The 19,856-nt window shown below is 35.0% G+C and overlaps 1 protein-coding gene across 2 annotated transcripts in view; it reads right to left on the minus strand.

The window, feature by feature from the left end:
* Positions 1-19,856, minus strand: part of LOC128213652 (serine/threonine-protein phosphatase 6 regulatory ankyrin repeat subunit B-like) — a 102,632-nt gene that overhangs the window by 13,052 nt on the left and 69,724 nt on the right. For both annotated transcript variants that reach the window (XM_052919641.1, XM_052919640.1), the window contains exons 4-17: positions 17,784-17,885; positions 17,373-17,471; positions 16,575-16,772; positions 16,081-16,179; positions 13,717-13,815; positions 12,401-12,499; positions 8,904-9,002; positions 6,090-6,188; positions 5,608-5,706; positions 3,791-3,889; positions 3,312-3,410; positions 2,577-2,675; positions 1,182-1,271; positions 568-666 (exon numbers count right to left, since the gene is read on the minus strand). In XM_052919641.1, coding sequence (XP_052775601.1) covers positions 568-666; positions 1,182-1,271; positions 2,577-2,675; positions 3,312-3,410; positions 3,791-3,889; positions 5,608-5,706; positions 6,090-6,188; positions 8,904-9,002; positions 12,401-12,499; positions 13,717-13,815; positions 16,081-16,179; positions 16,575-16,772; positions 17,373-17,471; positions 17,784-17,885 — 1,479 coding nt within the window. The remainder of the gene's footprint in view (positions 1-567; positions 667-1,181; positions 1,272-2,576; positions 2,676-3,311; positions 3,411-3,790; positions 3,890-5,607; positions 5,707-6,089; positions 6,189-8,903; positions 9,003-12,400; positions 12,500-13,716; positions 13,816-16,080; positions 16,180-16,574; positions 16,773-17,372; positions 17,472-17,783; positions 17,886-19,856) is intronic.

Here is a 19,856-nt window from a genome sequence, read left to right on the forward strand (position 1 = left end):
CTGTTAAGACAGTGCATGTATTTAATAATGAAAAAAGTTACCAAGAACTCGAAACAAACGAGATCTTTTAATACAATATAAATACGAGCTCTACAATGGTAAAGCCCAGTAGCCGCAAGAAGTCGAAGACTATTTAGCAGCACAGCGCTGATGTCAATTTTGCACCTAAGAGATGCACAACCTCGGGCAGACTGTAAATGCATCTAAATATATTTACATTGTATTACTTAATGTTGGAGTTAACACTTTGGGTCGGTCAACGATATTAAAGGTCCACTGGGGGTTATAGAAGCTATCAAATAATGAAGCTTGTGACAACAACCTCAATATATTGTTTGTCGATCATTACACCTAGTACTAAATAATTGTTTATTTACTGCTGGTTTGTATATTGTATTAATTATGTTTCAATCCTTCGATAAAATAGGTTTGTTTAGTAAATATTGCACCCTTGGTTTTATCCAACACAATCGAGTTAAGAAAAGATTCTTACACGTTTTTTTGTCAGAAAAAATATCTGTTTTTTTTTTAAATAATATTTTCTTAGTTTACATAATAAAATCTTACATCATCAGCTGCATTGACGTCAGCGCCGCACGTGACCAGATGAGTAAGAATGTCCGTGTGTCCGTGTAGGAAGGCCAGATGGACAGGTCTTAATCCGAGCTGAGACAAATAACACAAACTTATTATGAAATTATTGTAATTGTAAACATATGTTATTCTGGAATATATAATGATATAGGCCCGTTAGGTTCCATCTTAAAACAACTTAAACATAACTATTAGGCCTAAAACTTCTGGCTCGGTTTACCCTACCCAACCGAAAAAGGCGCCAACCCTACCGTTTTTAAAGTCGGTCGGTTAAAAATACTATTATTTAGTGTGTGTGTGTGTGTGTGTGTGTGCGTGCGTGCGTGCGTGCGTGCGTGTGTGTGTTCAATATGTAGTTTAAAAACCTTTTACCTTCAAACTGAAGACATAAAGCCATTCCCTAATGATGGCAATAATTTTCTTGCATAAAGCCGAATAAAAAAGCAAAAAAAAAGCCTTTACCTGTGTTTGGTCAACATGTAACCCAAACCACACACATTTTTGGCCTCAATAACACACTGATGCTCTTATGTAAATTATTTTTAAAGTATTTCTGAAATAAATTAAAGGGCTTCATTCAGCTCTACCTTCACTTTCCAAAAATCAGAAAGGTCAAGGTCGCGCGGCGGCCATTGTCCCCGCCACACTGGAGGCGAGTCGTCCTCACGTGGAAAATTCTGAAACAGAGCAATACCTAATTATACTATGTTTTTATCAGCACACGTCGTCTTTTGGATGCAGGCCATATTGTAACTAGAATGTCTCTGGCATTTTATAAGTTTTTCATCAAAAGCTGCTTTGGAAGTATATGGTGCATAAGAAAAATAACAATTTACGAGTGATGCTTATTTGCATGTGTAGAAAGTACAAACTCTTCACCAGTTTATGGACATACTTTTTCCAAGCAATTGGTAATTAAAACCAATCCTTACACTGGCATTGTCTTGGCTTTCATTAAAATCGTTTACGTAACGCTGAAACCTTGATATACAGTCATCACGCAATAGTTAAATGTTGTCAAGGCGAACTGTTTTTGCGTTATAAAAGATCCACAGTTGTTGAACATGTATCACGATAGCAGTGGGTAAATTCACGGATGCGAAACAGTGGCTCCAGCTCTTTTAAGAGCTGTATATAAAAAAGAGCCAATGGCACTTTCGAGCTAGAGCAAAAGAACGGACATCATCATAAAACGTAAGTATGACTCGTTATTTCGCACCCATGGAATTGACCACATAAGAAGTAAAATTAACGGTACAGAGCGAACATAAGCGCCCGTACGTTGTCAAAAAATAACAGAGGGCATAATTTAAAACAAATAAAGCCACGGTTATTGGCCTTTCTGTACATGCGCGTATTATCCCTGACAACATGTGTAAGCGCCGTTTGAACGTATTGAACGTGTTTGTTTAGTAATGATGAAGGTTACAGTTTTTGAACGCTGACGCATCCGCCGGTGGCCACGAAGACAACGGTACCAATGCTATGACAATATCTCGTTTTACCTCGAAAAACAAACCGGCTGAAAATCCTTATAATTTATAACCTATTCACCGCCTAAAACATTACTCAATCAATAACAAAACATAATAATTGATTTGATTTGGTAAAATCGAATGAGACAATTAAATCAAAAGAATTGTATGTCTCGGGAACACTTTAGTAGCTGTTCGCCATTTTGTCTTTTTTCTGATGCGTAATATGCGGTTGTTTAAAGTAGGCACATTGAAAACAATACGTAAAACATATTAGGAAAGTTTTACTAATACATAGTCCTGGGCCCATGTAAAGTTTTACCCAATACTCTTTGTTAAAATATATTAAGTATCTGGAACGCTCTGATACCGCATATAAAGACCGTCATAAGCGGCCTGAAAACCCCAGAATATTCAAACTGCCTCGTTAATGTAAATACCAGTCTCAAGTTGGTGGTAGAATACAGGAATAGCCTCACAGTTCTTATCAATGGAAATATAACTTACTTTGGTTGGAAAGTCTAGGTCGACCCCAACATTATGAAGAATCTCTATACCTTCGAGATCCCCGGCCACAACAGCTTCATGGAGGGCCGTAAAACCGTACTTGAATTATGAAAAATAAACAAGTGAGAGCGACCTTGTGTCATATCATCTTTTTTTTTTACTACAAATGGAATTGCGCTCTATTTAAACTTATTTTACTATTCATATATTATGCATTATCTTTTATCTTCTGTTGCCATACCATGGTAGTAATTTCGAGATCGCTACTTAGATTGTTGATAATATGGACTCGTGTACCAATTTTTTTGGCCCCAATATCACAAAAGTTATTAAGTCAAATCGCAATCTCAGTCTCAACTCATTTTAAGCCATAAAATCAAACCAAGCCCATTCTCTCATAGAATATGCTAATTAAAACAATGGCCAAGATTCCAAAGAAAACTTATATACAGCATAGAATGTACTTGAATACAACTCAACGTTTTTTTTTGAAGCGAAGATTGATACTTTACCTTAACGAGGTAAAATGACTTGAGACGAGATTGAGATTCAACTTGATTTTTTTTTGTGATCTTGGGGCAAAGTCTAAAGTTATTGCTCCTTTGATCAAGGATTTATCAACATCAGTACTTTGAAGTAGCGGCACATAAAATAACAAAACATGTACGCTCTACACATTCGAAGAAATAAATCACTACTATAATGCAGTCAAACGACATGTCTGATGTACCGCACCTTATTTCTTGCGCTGAGATCGGCACCAACATGCTTCAGCTGTTTAAGACCTTCCAAGTTGTGTTCGCTGGAACATATATGGACCACCGTCTGTCCTTTCTGAGGGATAAACACGTGCATGAAATGACTGAATTAAACACATTCAGTTCAGACAATAACTTTACAAATCAACGTCCCAACCAAAGTGTATTTACCAGTGATACGCGTGCCTATGTATTATATCATAACTGAAATATCTTGTTAATTAATTATGCAAATGTAGTAGTATGTATTTGATGTATATCTAGTTGCGTATACAATGATAACAATATGTTATATTTTAGATCATTGGTGGTTTTCAATATTAAACTTAAGTTTATTTAATGCTTTTACATATTTGACACCATTCACTCGATTGGTCAATTATTAATAACAAACAATCCGATTAGCTACACCGTTCTTAGATCCAATTCAGACTTAGATTGAATACCAGTGCATACCTTATTTCGTAAACCCATATTCATTCTGAGCTGCTGCAAGAGAGCAAGTCCTGCATATTTCTCTTCCTCTACCAAAATATGCACCATCCCGTCTCCCTCCTGCAAGTCATAGCAAATGTGAGAATGAGCTATCATAAACAGGCTTTCACCCCCGGCGAGGTTTCGCTTGTTTTTTTTACTGGCCGTGCCAAGATGGGTACCCGAATATTAACCAATGCCGATAGTTTGATAGTTAATTGTCTTGTATGGTTGTGTCCCTTGTTATGTTTTGCTTTTTAATCCTTGTACATGTGCCTTTAAACTGGATCTTGGTTACATTTTACACTACTTGATTTGTCCTTCGCCTTATTTATTTTATTAAAATGTTAACAGCATTGTTATGCCGACACGATGCAGTTTACAGCACTGTCATGCCGACACGATACAGGATGTTCACAGCATTGGCATGCCAACACGATGCAGAATGTTTACAGCACTGTCATGCCGACACGATACAGGATGTTGACAGCATTGTTATGCCGACACGATGCAGTTTACAGCACTGTCATGCCGACACGATACAGGATGTTAATAGCATTGTTATGCCGTCACGATGCAGTTTACAGCACTGTCATGCCGACACGATACAGGATGTTAACAGCATTGTTATGCCGACACGATTCAGTTTACAGCACTGTCATGCCGACACGATACAGGATGTTTACAGCACTGTCATGCCGACACGACACGGAATGCAATCAGCAATTTCATGCCGACACGACGCGGAATGCAATCAGCAATGTCATGCCGACACGACGCGGAATGCACTCAGCAATGTCATGCCGGCACGATGCGGAATGCAATCAGCAATGTCATGCCGACACGACGCAGAATGCAATCAGCAATGTCATGCCGACACGAGGCGGAATGCAATCAGCAATGGCATGCCGACACGACGCGGAATGCAATCAGCAATGTCATGCCGACACGAAACGGAATGCAATCAGCAGTGTCATGCCGACACGATGCAAACTGTCAACAGCAGTGACATGGCGACACGATGCATACTGTCAACAGCAGTGACATGTCGACACGATGCATACCGTCAACAGCAGTGTCATGCCGACACGATGCATACCGTCAACAGCAGTGACATGCCGACACGATGCATACCGTCAACAGCAGTGTCATGCCGACACGATGCATACCGTCAACAGCAGTGTCATGCCGACACGATGCATACCGTCAACAGCAGTGTCATGCCGACACGATGCATACCGTCAACAGCAGTGTCATGCCGACACGATGCATACTGTCAACAGCAGTGTAAAAGTGTTTTTATTTATATTTGCAGTTATTTAGATGACGATTTATAGAATATACATACAGTATGTAAAATAAACATGACGCGAATGGGAGTATAGCTCCGCCTTGTTACTTGACGTAGAGTATTTGTTATATAACCATGTACTATTTTTACGACGAAAAATTATCCAAATACTAATCAAGTGTATGGTTAAATGCATTCGGAACTCCTCGGCCATTTTTTTCAAAAACAACCTCTGATGTATTTGGACGGTTTACATACTCAAAAAGAGGTACGTTTAAGTATTTATGTTTGCAATAATACACTTCACTGGTAATCAATTTAAACTTAGATCAATAAATACAACTCTAAAACACTAAATTTAATTAACGATATAATTCAAACAAATACGAACTACTTCAACTGATGGACCGACATACATCCGAGGTTGTTTTTGAAAAAAAATGGCCGAGGAGTTCCGAATGGGTTAAATGACCACTAGCTTCATGTTAGATGTATGTTGTTCACTTACGGAGTTGACTTTGTTTATGTCAGCCCCACATCTAAGTAAACACTTGCACATTGCCAGGTCGTCGTTGACAGCCGAGTAGTATAGTGGAAACACACAATCCTATATCAATACAATATAACAATGATTGACGTTCTTTTTTTGGAAACAGTATTTTTCTAAAAAACATGAAACGATTTGATAAAGGGTAAAAAGTTTAATCAATATGTTCTGGTCTGAATTACAAAAACTTTACTAAATCACAAATATGAAAATAAGCAAGAATGAAATCCAAAAGCATATGAATGAATTTGATGAATAATAGAGGGTATTCAAAATAGTCAGTGAGAAAAATTCGAAAAGTCGAACATTTTCATTGAGAAGCTTTATGCATACGGCACCAGGTCCTCATGTTATAGCCTAGCAGAGGCAACTTTTCTGTTCAAAGAAAGATATAATGAACATGAATATTGCCATTGAACAAAACGTAAACCAATATGAACCACCTTATTTTCCAAGTTAACGTCTGCCTTCAGATTCACAAGTTGCTGCACTGTCTTCATCTTGTTCTCCCTGACCGCCATATGAACTGCAGTGTCACCTCTCTGAAAATATGATCAGGTTTAAAACTGTCTGACCTTATTTTATCCTAAACATATAGTCATAACTCGCTATGTCAAAGTCGTTGGGTACTTCGATATAACCGCCAAACATGTCGAACTAATTCCAATATATTCCAAAAACATATATATTTCAATATAACCGACTTTTAAAACATGTCGTACTAAACCCAACATACTCGAAAAAGTTTGACATAACCAGACCATCGAGTCAGATAACAATGTTCGAGTTAAGACTGTCTATTCCAGCAATGTAGAAATCACCATAGACCTTTATACGGTTTGTTGTTTATGATTTGTTGTTGAAGGATAATAGATCATGCATAGGACGCAAAATTAACAAGCGGAAACGTATATGTTATAAGTAACAAAATATTCAACAAAAACTACAGACGCAAGCCCACAGATGCAAAGCGGATTTTTTCCGTCCACATTTTTCATTTGCTGGTTCTATCCGGCACCGATGCGGATTCTATCCGTAACATCGCAACAAAGTTCAGTACATCTCAGCATTTTCTTCGCATTGTTACTGTTATCGTTTTGGATTTAGGAAAATATCTTTATTTTAAAGAATGACCATATTATTAGTAAATGTAAATCTATTTTTATTTAAGGGATGTCGTGTCAAATTAACCAAAAAAATGAAGAAATTGTACATGAAAAAGTAGGCGACGAGCAGAAACGGTGTTTTTTGTTTTTATTTTTGAAATATCACTTATTCTAACATATCATATGAACGCATAGCAGTTTTATCCTTAGAATCATGCTTCAAGTTAAACTAAATTCATTGTTTAATCGTGTTTTAAGAACTTTTTTTCGATTTAACACGGTAACGGAATCTAGCGTTTGTGGTCACCGGATTCTACTGGCACGTTACATGTTATATTGTTTTGGGGTCTGTAAGTAGTTAATGCTAGAGGATTTTGTGTGTATTAAGTAAGGGTATACTTTGGACCGAATAAAGGGTTGGGCCTAGAGTAGGCCGAAAAACAAAAATCTGTGTTTATCGTAGCGGTCTCAAACGTAAAAGAAGGGTCGTGACACTAAGGTCAAATATAACGTTTGCAAAACATATATTTATCATATACTCGAAGGCACTCCTTGTTCCGGAGTGGGGGTGCTAGGTATATCAGGTTGCCTTTTACACATGCAGAAACAATTCTTTAGTCTTAGTCTGATACTTAGAACTGTATTTAAGGTATTAGTTTAACTCACTGCTCATTTGTGTCGCAAATATGGCATGAGTTCTATATTCATATACATTGTTACTGTAATTATATAATCCTGATGCCTTTTCCTGATATAGAAAACAGTCATTAAAAGGGAAGATGAATTAAAATTATGCAAAATGAAAGTAATCAATAAAAGTGCGTTATTGTATGTAGTGATGAAGTATTTTAGTTTACAGATTACGGCCCAGGGAGTATTGCAATGTAGAAATTGTACAAGTCTCGTGCATGCCTGTATATTTGCCCGTGCACATGCGCATGCGCGAGCTTCTAGATTCACGTAATAAAGCCAATTAATGACTTAATGGATAGTAGTTAAAACTAATCAACAATTTGTTTCTTTTCAGGGCTTTTGTTAATTAGCATCTATGCTCCAAAAATAACGGTCTTGTTGCAACAATCGAAACCAAACAAAAATAATCATTTGTTTTCAGGCAACAGCAAAGAAGCATTAAGTTATTATTTACTTTAAATTGTATAAGCAAATAATTCTTAAGACTTTATAACTCTCATATGTGAATTAAGGAATTTGGATTTTGCTCCATATTTATTCATACAAGACGATCTAATCCCGTATCTTAACAGTAACAAGTAATTAGTATATTTTTTTGTTTATGTCATTAGAATGCCTGGGAATGATATACGTGTTGATTTGGTCTTCTTTTCCGGCTGAAAACAAACAAACAAACAAAAGCATATCAAATCTTGGATACCTGGTGCGAGTGTCAAAATATATCTGGTGCCCAAATTTCTATACAACTACTCATAAAAGGTAGAATCCAGAGCTCCGCTGAACCGACAAGCGAGGACTTTATTTCCACTTTTTATCGCAAAGAGTATATACAGAAGCAAGAAATTAAACTATACCTACTTCGATACCTTCTTTGAAAAGATAAACGTAATTATCAGGATGTAAATAGCTGATAGTAAGAAAATATTAAGGTTTCGTTTGCATGCTATTTGCTGTCAGAATTATGATCGCTGTTTTATTTTCATTCGTTTAGATGAATAAAAAGATATGGGGCTTTCATTTTTGTGTTTGTGTGTCGATAGTTGATGGAGTTATTCTTTAGGTATAAAATTACAAACATAATTACAGCACTTGTTGTAATTTTCACCGACTTACATTTCGGCATTCCACTTTTTTTTTTCAATGTAAACACGACGGATAGAATCCGCATCGGAGCCGGATAGAGCCCGAAAATGACAAATGTGGACGGAAAGAATCCGCTTTGCATCATCACCGTGAGTAACTGAACATTCGAAACTGAACCCTGTTGAGAGGGATACGGCAAGAACCAAAACGACAATGAATATTCAAACTATATTTCCCCTTAATATAATTGTACTTGCTATCAGTTTTGATAAATTATTTATTTGCTTTTATATGCATTATTATCATTACATTAATTACTGACTAATTGTATATTTATATGGTTTAACCCATTTATTAAACTAGGCTATTGCTTACCTTTCCGGGAGCGTTAACATCTGCTCCAAGTTTAACAAGCTTGGCTAAGGCTTCCGGGCGATTGTGTAGAACAGCTTGGTGAATGGCTGTGCTCTTATGCTGAAGAAAACAACAACATACATAGGAATGGAATACATCTAACCCATTATACCATTATATGATTATAATACTATATTTCGTATGTTAGTTTGTGAACTCCTACATGTAACAGTTTTACTAGTTTTGGACAGGGCTTCTGTGTGACTGTGCAGGATAGTGTTGTAAATGACCGTCTACTCCAATTTTATGAGGTTGGCAAGATGTGCAGAACAGAATGTTACATGGGGTTGACAATGATCGATGGTAATCTGTCATTTAAACAGCTGGAACGGTCCGGTGTAGGCGGCGGTTGTGCGTTCATAATAATATTCCATATAAAACGGAAGTACGTTCATACCGGATGTCAGCTTGGTTGGTAATATGCAAAAATTGCAAATCCCGGGCTATGTGAGAATTGAGAAGTTAGTGTATATAAAGACCAGTGGACCCTTTCAGGGGCGAGCATGCTTTTCGATGAAGGGATCTGCTGGTGTTTAGTACGCTTCGCACGTTACACAGCCATTATATTTAAATATCCCCTAGCAGTCTTTGTATTATTGACAATGTCGTGTTAATCAACATATATGCTTCCATCCACTTTCCTAGGTTTATATTTTAAATAGTGTGCAAACAATTTTGAGGTAGATACCTTTCCAAGGCGATTCTATAAAATTTTGCCAAAGTCGTGTTAGGCTGTTTTAGAAAACTTTGAGTATGCGAACATGATCAACACATGTGCAAACAATAGATATCTTTCCAAGACGAATCACTAAACATATGACATAGTCGTGGTAGGTTGTTTTAGAAAAAAAAGCTTAAAGAGTATACGAACAGGATCAACACATGTGTAAACAACTTTTAAGTAGTCTAAGCTATCTTTACAAGACGAATCACTAAAACTTTGTCAGAGTCGTGTTTGGTTGCTCTAGATTTTTTAGAGCATACGAAAATAGTCAATACATATGCAAACATTTTGAAGTAGAAAAAAACAAAACGCGTATACGGTTCACTAAAGATTTAGAGCTTTAGCTGGTCACATTCAAGGGTAAAAGTGAGATGGTTTCTAAGAGATATTCAACATAGAAACAGACACATTTTTTTTTGCTTTTACACTTCGATATAGGAGTCACTTATAAAGCATAACTTTCCGTCAAGCACTTTCATATTCGAAAACGAAAGTACCCCTTTTACACTTCCGTATAGAAGTCACTTATTTTTCAAAAACTTAACTTTCGGTCAAGCACTTACATATTTGATAATGAAAGTACCTCTTTTACACTTCGCTATAGAAGTCACTTATAAAGCTTAACTTTCGGTCAAGCACTTACATATTTGATAATAAAAGTACCTCTTTTACACTTCGCTATAGAAGTCACTTATAAAGCTTAACTTTCGGTCAAGCACTTACATATTTGATAATGAAAGTACCTCTTTTACACTTCGCTATAGAAGTCACTTATAAAGCTTAACTTTCGGTCAAGCACTTACATATTTGATAATAAAAGTACCTCTTTTACACTTCGCTATAGAAGTCACTTATAAAGCATAACTTTCGGTCAAGCACTTACATATTTGATAATAAAAGTACCTCTTTTACACTTCGCTATAGAAGTCACTTATAAAGCATAACTTTCGGTCAAGCACTTACATATTTGATAATGAAAGTACCCCTTTTACACTTCGCTATAAAAGTCACTTATAAAGCATAACTTTCGGTCAAGCACTTACATATTTGATAATGAAAGTACCTCTTTTACACTTCGCTATAGAAGTCACTTATAAAGCTTAACTTTCGGTCAAGCACTTACATATTTGATAATGAAAGTACCTCTTTTACACTTCGCTATAGAAGTCACTTATAAAGCATAACTTTCGGTCAAGCACTTACATATTTGATAGCGAAAGTACCCCTTTTACACTTCGCTATAGAAGTCACTTATAAAGCATAACTTTCGGTCAAGCACTTACATATTTGATAATGAAAGTACCTCTTTTACACTTCGCTATAGAAGTCACTTATAAAGCTTAACTTTCGGTCAAGCACTTACATATTTGATAGCGAAAGTACCCCTTTTACACTTCGCTATAAAGTCACTTATAAAGCATAACTTTCGGTCAAGCACTTACATATTTGATAATAAAAGTACCCCTTTTACACTTCGATATAGAAGTCACTTATAAAGCATAACTTTCGGTCAAGCACTTACATATTTGATAGCGAAAGTACACCTTTTACACTTCGCTATAGAAGTCACTTATAAAGCATAACTTTCGGTCAAGCACTTACATATTTGATAGCGAAAGTACCCCTTTTACACTTCGCTATAGAAGTCACTTATAAAGCATAACTTTCGGTCAAGCACTTGCATATTTGATAATGAAAATACCTCTTTTACACTTCGCTATAGAAGTCACTTATAAAGCATAACTTTCGGTCAAGCACTTGCATATTTGATAATGAAAATACCCCTTTTACACCTCGATATAGAAGTCACTTATAAAGCATAACTTGCATATTTGATAATGAAAGTACCCCTTTTACACCTCGATATAGAAGTCACTTATAAAGCAGAACTTGCATATTTGATAATGAAAATACCCCTTTTACACCTCGATATAGAAGTCACTTATAAAGCATAACTTGCATATTTGATAATGAAAGTACCCTTTTTACACCTCGATATAGAAGTCACTTATAAAGCATAACTTGCATATTTGATAATGAAAATACCCCTTTTACACCTCGATATAGAAGTCACTTATAAAGCATAACTTGCATATTTGATAATGAAAGTACCCCTTTTACACCTCGATATAGAAGTCACTTATAAAGCATAACTTGCATATTTGATAATGAAAATACCCCTTTTACACCTCGATATAGAAGTCACTTATAATTATAACTTGCATATTTGATAATGAAAGTACCCCTTTTACACCTCGATATAGAAGTCACTTATAAAGCAGAACTTGCATATTTGATAATGAAAATACCCCTTTTACACGTCGATATAGAAGTCACTTATAAAGCATAACTTGCATATTTGATAATGAAAATACCCCTTTTACACCTCGATATAGAAGTCACTTATAATTATAACTTGCATATTTGATAATGAAAGTACCCTTTTTACACCTCGATATAGAAGTCACTTATAAAGCATAACTTGCATATTTGATAATGAAAGTACCCTTTTTACACCTCGATATAGAAGTCACTTATAAAGCATAACTTGCATATTTGATAATGAAAGTACCCTTTTTACACCTCGATATAGAAGTCACTTATAAAGCATAACTTGCATATTTGATAATGAAAGTACCCCTTTTACACCTCGATATAGAAGTCACTTATAAAGCATAACTTTCGATCAAGCACTTACATATTTGATAATAAAAGTACCCTTTTTACACCGTACCTTGTCCCTGACATTAAGATCGCATTTCGCTAAGGCGAGAAGCGAGAGGAGCTGGCAGGAATTATTTATGGCAGCGATATGGATGCTTTGAAGACCTTTCTGGAAATAAATTATAGGAAAAAAGTATCACAAACATCTTCGTTATACGTAATAGGATATAAATATAGATAATTAAGTTATTTTTTTGAAAGAAAGATGTTGTTTTTAAGTCAACGACTTAGCTATTTAAGTTAAAAACATGCGCAAAAAGTTAAAATTATATGTAAATATGATATTTTCTTTTGAGGTTCACAATACGAGATATAATATTTCATATCTTTTTATATTTTTTTTTATAGATTCTTCATTGAATTCCTCAGAAATACTACTATTAATGTTTCCTTGTGAAATAAAAAATAAATAATAGCCTTTAAAAATGTTTTTCAAATAATAGCGGCCACAAAATCCACAGTAAGAAAGGCGCTATTAAGCGCCCTATATTTTTTATCTGTACACAAATTATATGCTTTTTATCATTAAAGTCATTCGAGTTAAAAATGATAATGCATACAAATGAAAAAATATGTTTGTTTTTCATCAACGTATATCGTGGGCCTTTGTATTAAAGTATCGTTTTGAAAACAGCGCTATATGTACACCGAGCAGTTTACAGTTTTGCGTACACTTGAGAAATCTATTAAAGATGCGCTCTTTTTCCTAAATAAGATTTACTACAATTAATACGCTTGTTTTAATATACCAAAACGGATGAATAAATGTCGAAAACAATGGTTCGAAATTATGAAGGATACCGTGTATAATTCGAAAGAACACGGTATTTTTACCTTAAGAGACGATAGTTGATCACAGTAAATCTTTTAGCATTCACCAATCATTTAATATATTTGTGTTTTCAGCTATTAAAAACATGGGTACAATCTTGTTATCGATAATTAATATTTTCTATAAATGCATTATTAAGTAAGAAGTGGAAGGTTTATCAGACAAAAATTTTGTATGTTATACATGAGTATGAACTGAATTTGAATACGAGTACCACTTTAATGCACAAATTTAACTATTATATATAAACATTCAAAACTCGCTATGTCGAAGCCGTTGGTGGTACCTCGGGAAATACTTCGAGTTAACGAACACTCTATATAACTGATATACAAAACAGGTCTTACCAAATTCAACACATTCGAAACAATTTCGACATAACCAGAACATTGAGATAACAGAATTCGACATAGCAAGCTTCGACATAATGTGCATTTTCTGGAGAGAAATAATGTGAATTCGACGACTGAAACCCCAGTTTCACGTGGTCTTACTTTCCACTCTATCGCAATGTCGGCTCCGGACTTGAATAGTTGCTGGGCGGACTGCCAAAGGTCAAGTCGGGCAGCTAAATGAAGGGGACATTCAAACGCCTGAAAACAGAATAGAAAGCTAAAGTGCATGGTGCCTTGGTTAAGGTTAGTCATGTAATTGTTTGGAGAAGTATCACATTTCCCTCATTCCCTACAGCCAAGTCCGTCCCCAATTTCTCGAAACTTCTTTAGTTAGTTATAACGGGATTAAGTTACGCTCACTATTTTTGTTTTTCAATAATTTACATAATAATTAATTATTTAAGAGTGTTTATACTTTAGATAGGATTTATCTTTATGAACTTATTATTATGATAATCACAATACACCAATTTTCTTTTATTAAAATTCAATTTAAGTATGTATTTTGACTAATTGAAATAAGCTACTTAAGCTTGTTAAGCTTAAGAAGTTTCGAGGAATTGGGACCGGCCGCTAACACAGACACTTATTTGTAAGATTATACTTTTAACGTGAATTGTTGGGTCAACTGTCCAAGTTAAAGTCGGGTACCGACTACATTTGTCACGCAACAGGGTCATTTTACCAATCTTTGCTGTAGCTGTAGCTCCTACCCCAAGGGTCAGACACATTATTTTCCCGAAAATAGCCTCTGAAATTCCCCATTTTTTATAAATTTTATATAATAAGAATCTCACGATTTATTAAATGATGTTTCTGAGTGCTACATTTATTGTTTTTTTTTTTATTCTTCACTCCTTTTGTTAAAAAATGTTTGAATAGGTTTCCGTTAAACTGAAAAACCGCCCATTTTCCACAAAAAAGACTACGGTGTCTTCCCACTAAGTGGTAAAAGGGATTTAGGGATTTTGATAACAGGGTCAAGGATTGTTTTGCTGGAGAGCAAGTACAACCTTTACATTGTACCATTTCCAGAACTGTAATATATTCATAAAAGTATTCTATTTCTGCCTGAAATCAAGATGAAGTACAAAATATTAGGCTTTGAGATTTAATTTCTGTGCAGTACTCGCGTAAACACCTCGCTCATGTTACAAGTATTACAGAGCAGCCCTCAAATCTAAATAATACTTTTAGACATGCAATTTCTGTTTTAAGAGTTTAAAAGGTCTTATTCGAAGATGCCAAGCCTTTTTAATTGTAACCCACATTTATAGAAACATTTAATAGTACATGTTGACTGTAATAATGGCAAAACATTGCCGTTAATGTAGCTTTGAAAACTTATAAAACAGAAATTAAACGATGTTTTTTTTCTGAAGATTCCTTTGAAGACAAAAACTAGTTTAAATAAGTAAAATCTGATGTAGCAGTATATTTTATCTTTTTTTAAATAGTGCATTTGAAAACAAATAGAAGTCTTCATCGATGTTTTTTTTTAAATCATTTGCGATTGCTATGTATGGTTTAAACTTCATGTCCGAGGTGATTAAAATAGTTATTCAAATTATTCTGCAAATAGAAGTCTACACATGTATTCAATTTATGAAAAAATGACGAAGTTGTATAATGCATATACAATGCCCTTTATAATCATGTGTTACCTGATAACGATAAGATAATTAACTCGATGTGTTCATGAAAAAGCTAAAACATGGATTTCTGATAATGCGTGAAAACATAATCATGAAGTGTATAGAGGATTTGTGTCCAGGATTTACCGAAAGACAGCATATCAGTCTCTGGTTAATGTATACTTGCATAGGTTAGCATGTTCAGAAACTTGCTTGACCAACAGGACTGATATTCATGATTGGTCCTTCTTGGATGTAAGAACGATGTAGCTAATCGGATTACTAGTTTATTAATAACTGGCATATCTAGTGAATGAAGTCATTGATGTATGACCATAAGATTAACTTAAGTTGAATACTGAATACCACCCAAGTTAATTAAATCGACTGTCACGTTAATTTGTGCGCTAATTGGCTGAAACTATCAGCCATTGGGCCGATTTTTCAGAATTTTGTTAAAGTAATAAAGTGATTTATGGAATTTTTCTTAACTTTTTAAGGTGAAGTATTTGATGATATGCTCATCAATTTCAATAACAAGTACAGCTGAAATAGTTGTCTTATATCAGTGTATCCGTAAAACTTTCAGAGCATTACAGATTTGAAAGTTAACAAATATGACATTACAGATTTGAAAGTTAACAAATATGACGATAAAAACGTTGTTAACTTTAAGAAAATTCTGAACCATTGCCCCATTTCATGACAATGTTAAACATACCTTAAAAAGGTTGTAAAACACGCAAAAACGTCGCAGAGCAATTGTAGGTTACTTTGCGTTTCATAAGAAACACGATATAAATGTAGATTATTCTTATTTGCACCGAACCTGATTTCTAGCTCTGACGTCAGCACCAAGATCGCATATGACCTCAATACTCTTTACATTTGAAACGCGTACAGCATGATGGAGAGGCGTTTCACCATCCTGAAAGCAGCATTTATAAACAGTATGTACATATGAAATAACCCACTGACATTATAATGGCAATCATCATTCCTTCTGATTTAATGCTGGCAATCGCGACACTATGCACAATGGTTACAAAAAATAAGTTACATAAATATTCTAATTAAAGGAAACAAAACAAAAACAAAAAACAAAACAAAAACGAAACAACAACAACATCAACAAAAACATTAACAAAAACAATTAACGTTATTAAAAAAAAATAAAAATGAAAAAGACAAATAAAAATAATAAAATAATAAAAAATTATGATAACTTACATACGAACAGCAATCATTAAAATAGTAAAAGAAATCATGAATACTTATAAGTACATGCAGCATATATTTACGAATATTTGTATATTGTCATACCTTATCCCTGCTGTTCAAATCAGCTCCAAGCTCCACCAGTTTCCTTATGGCCCCTAGCGTCCCATGAGTAGCAGCAACGTGTAGGGGCGTGGCCCCGTTTTTGTCCCGAACCTCTAGACTAGAGCCACGCCCATGCAGGGCCTCTATGGTGGCACTCTGGTCACTCCGGGCCGCGTAGTGTAAAGGGTCCTGATTGTCCTGTATTGCAAAAATATCGTGCAAATTATCTGACGTCCTTTCTGTTTTGAAAAATGTAAACGTTAATGGAATAAGTAGTATTATAATGATTTATATCATCAAAACAGGTCAAGATTAAAATGTTTACTGACTTTTCACGCAGACAGGGTTCTTTCGAATAACTAAGACATGTACCATTGCGAGCACATGCCCGCTAAACCCCATTTTAACAAGACTTCAATATGTTCGGCATTACTTAAGTAGTTTCATTACAAAGATTAGTCTTTGACAAATAGTTACGGCATTATCAATACAGCTCTATCATTGCGAGACCATGATTGATGGAGTATATTTATTGAGCTGGTATATCATGAAAAGGTATATGCTTATAATACAAACCATAAAAAATAGTGTGCGTCTCTAAACCGCACAGTATATAGCTTTGTTTTAAAGTTTTACATGACCAGATTACTTTTTTCTAGCGTTGGTTGTATACATCTCAAAGAAGACGCTTACACTTGTTATTTCATTTTTTTTTTGTTTTCGGCCTAGTACGAAGGTTTTGAAATAAGAACCTGAGAAAGTATTTGGTATGACCTTAACAAGACAACATTGCCATACCAAGTCCTTGCAGATGTGAAGCGCTCCTACCGCCAGCAGCAGTTTGACAGTTTTGACGTCACCGCCCTCTGCAGCTAGATGCATTGGGAACGCACCGGCCTGGGAGATTATTATTATTATTATTATTAATTATTATTATTATTATCATTATTATTATTATTATTATTATTATTATTATTATTATTATTATTATTATTATTATTATTACTATCATTATTACTATTATTATCATTATTACTATCATTATTATTATTATTAATTTTTAAACAAAAAATGATATGGAATCTGTATTCAACATTATATTATGAAAACATTGTATAGACAACAGGTGGAAAACCATCTGGTTCTACTTGTGGAATTTCATTTCAACATCAAGGTACAATGATCAGAAAAAACAAAAAATTACAGAACCCTGTCAATCTCAAAGACGCTTGCGCCACTCCGTAACAGCACCACGAGAATGTCTGTGTAACCATGGAGACAAGCTATGTGACACGCCACGCGTCCGCTACCCTACAATAAAGCGGAACTTTTTGAAAATATACACATTTTGAAAATATACACATTTTGAAAATATACACACAGTTTATAAAAATAAACCTTTCTTAAAGATAGTTGGTTTGTTTCGTTTAACCTATACAATAAGGTAATCAGCACTGCGTGTCGATACGGGAGGTTGTATTTTACCTATACAATAAGGTAGTCAGCACTGCGTGTCGATACGGATGGTTGTATTTAACCTATACAATAAGGTAATCAGCACTGCGTGTCGATACGGGAGGTTGTATTTAACCTATACAATAAGGTAATCAGCACTGCGTGTCGATACGGGAGGTTGTATTTAACCTATACAATAAGGTAATCAGCACTGCGTGTCCATACGGGAGGTTGTATTTAACCTATACAATAAGGTAATCAGCACTGCGTGTCGATACGGGAGGTTGTATTTAACCTATACAATAAGGTAATCAGCACTGCGTGTCGATACGGGAGGTTGTATTCGACTCGAGTGGATTTTGGCATATTCTGATTGCACGAGGACTAGACTCGTGACATTAAAGCTGCAAAAATCCACTCAAGTCGAATCGAAACACAGTACTAATCATTCTTTTATGATAAACATTCCTGGTTTAAACCATTTATAGACACATGATTTCACTGCAAATGTAAATTTAATGACTCACTATTTTGTTATATGACGTCATTTAAAAGCGTGCTATGATTTTTGTTATGACGTTATGTCAGCAGAGTGAAATTGGGCCAAACTACACTGGAGTGGAATTCGGACTACCGTATTTTGCGATATGAATTGCTATTTACTGGTATACAGTGTGTGTATACCACGTGATAAATTGCGTCATAAATGCTACGTCGGAAGGCAACATTTTGCTTCGAATGAAGACTTTAAACAAATATATCTTCACTATTGGTCCACTTTTCTAAATGAAACATAGCTCAGACTACGCCGCTTACGGCGCCCTGCTTTCGTTTTTTTTTACCAGAGTTTGATTGAGAGTTTAGTTTCAAAAACACTTCGACAAACCTTTTCACAAAACGGCCGTCTGACGGAGCACTATCAAAACAATATTTTGGAAACAGGTTTGTTGAAAAGTCTAAAATAATAGATGTAGATTCTTCTAATCCCTAACGTCTAAATGGGTTTGTGCAAAAACAGGTTTTTTTTTGAAAAATATTGAAATTGTATTTAGAGAAGTATTTTATGTTTGAAATAGGTAATAACGGTTACCTAAATATTTTACCATGTAAGTGCAAATATATTTTCCACAAAACAAGTTTTAAATGCATTAAAACAGCGGATTTACCTTTCCAATAAAACGACACTTGACTGACACAGACAACAGTTATGCCAGTCGTAACAACTCAACCATCTCCGGCACGCTTTGAGATAGACCTCGTAAATACAATCGTAACAAGTCGGCCATCACCGAGGTGTTCCGATTGTTGTAAAACTGTGAACCGCAGCCTTGCAGGTGCCCGTCATGTATATATCTCTCTCTTTCTTCCGCTCACTTATTTCTTAAGTCAAACTCGTACTTATTCGAACTAAATATATGTAACCATGATAAGTTACAACTCAACCATCTCCGGCACGCTTCGAGATAGACCTCGTAAATACAATCGTAACAAGTCGGCCATCACCGAGGTGTTCCGATTGTTGTAAAACTGTGAATCGCAGCCTTGCATGTGCCCGTCATCGTTATGTGTTGACAGTATGAAATGAAATGAAAAAAAAAACACATCAAACTTATAATTATTCGTTGGATATTTATTTTTTTGTGTACGAAACCAATACAAAATAACATTATCTGGTAATAGTTCTTTTTTTAATGATATTTTGTTGACGCAATTGCTCTAACCCGGAATCCCGATCGGATTAACTACCCACTTTTGGTACAAAACAATTTGTACAAGAAGGATTTGTCATATCAAAAATCGTAAAAAAATCCGTTAACGCACAATTAT

The sequence above is a fragment of the Mya arenaria genome, chromosome 13, assembly GCF_026914265.1.
Source record: "Mya arenaria isolate MELC-2E11 chromosome 13, ASM2691426v1".
NCBI lineage: Eukaryota > Metazoa > Mollusca > Bivalvia > Myida > Myidae > Mya > Mya arenaria.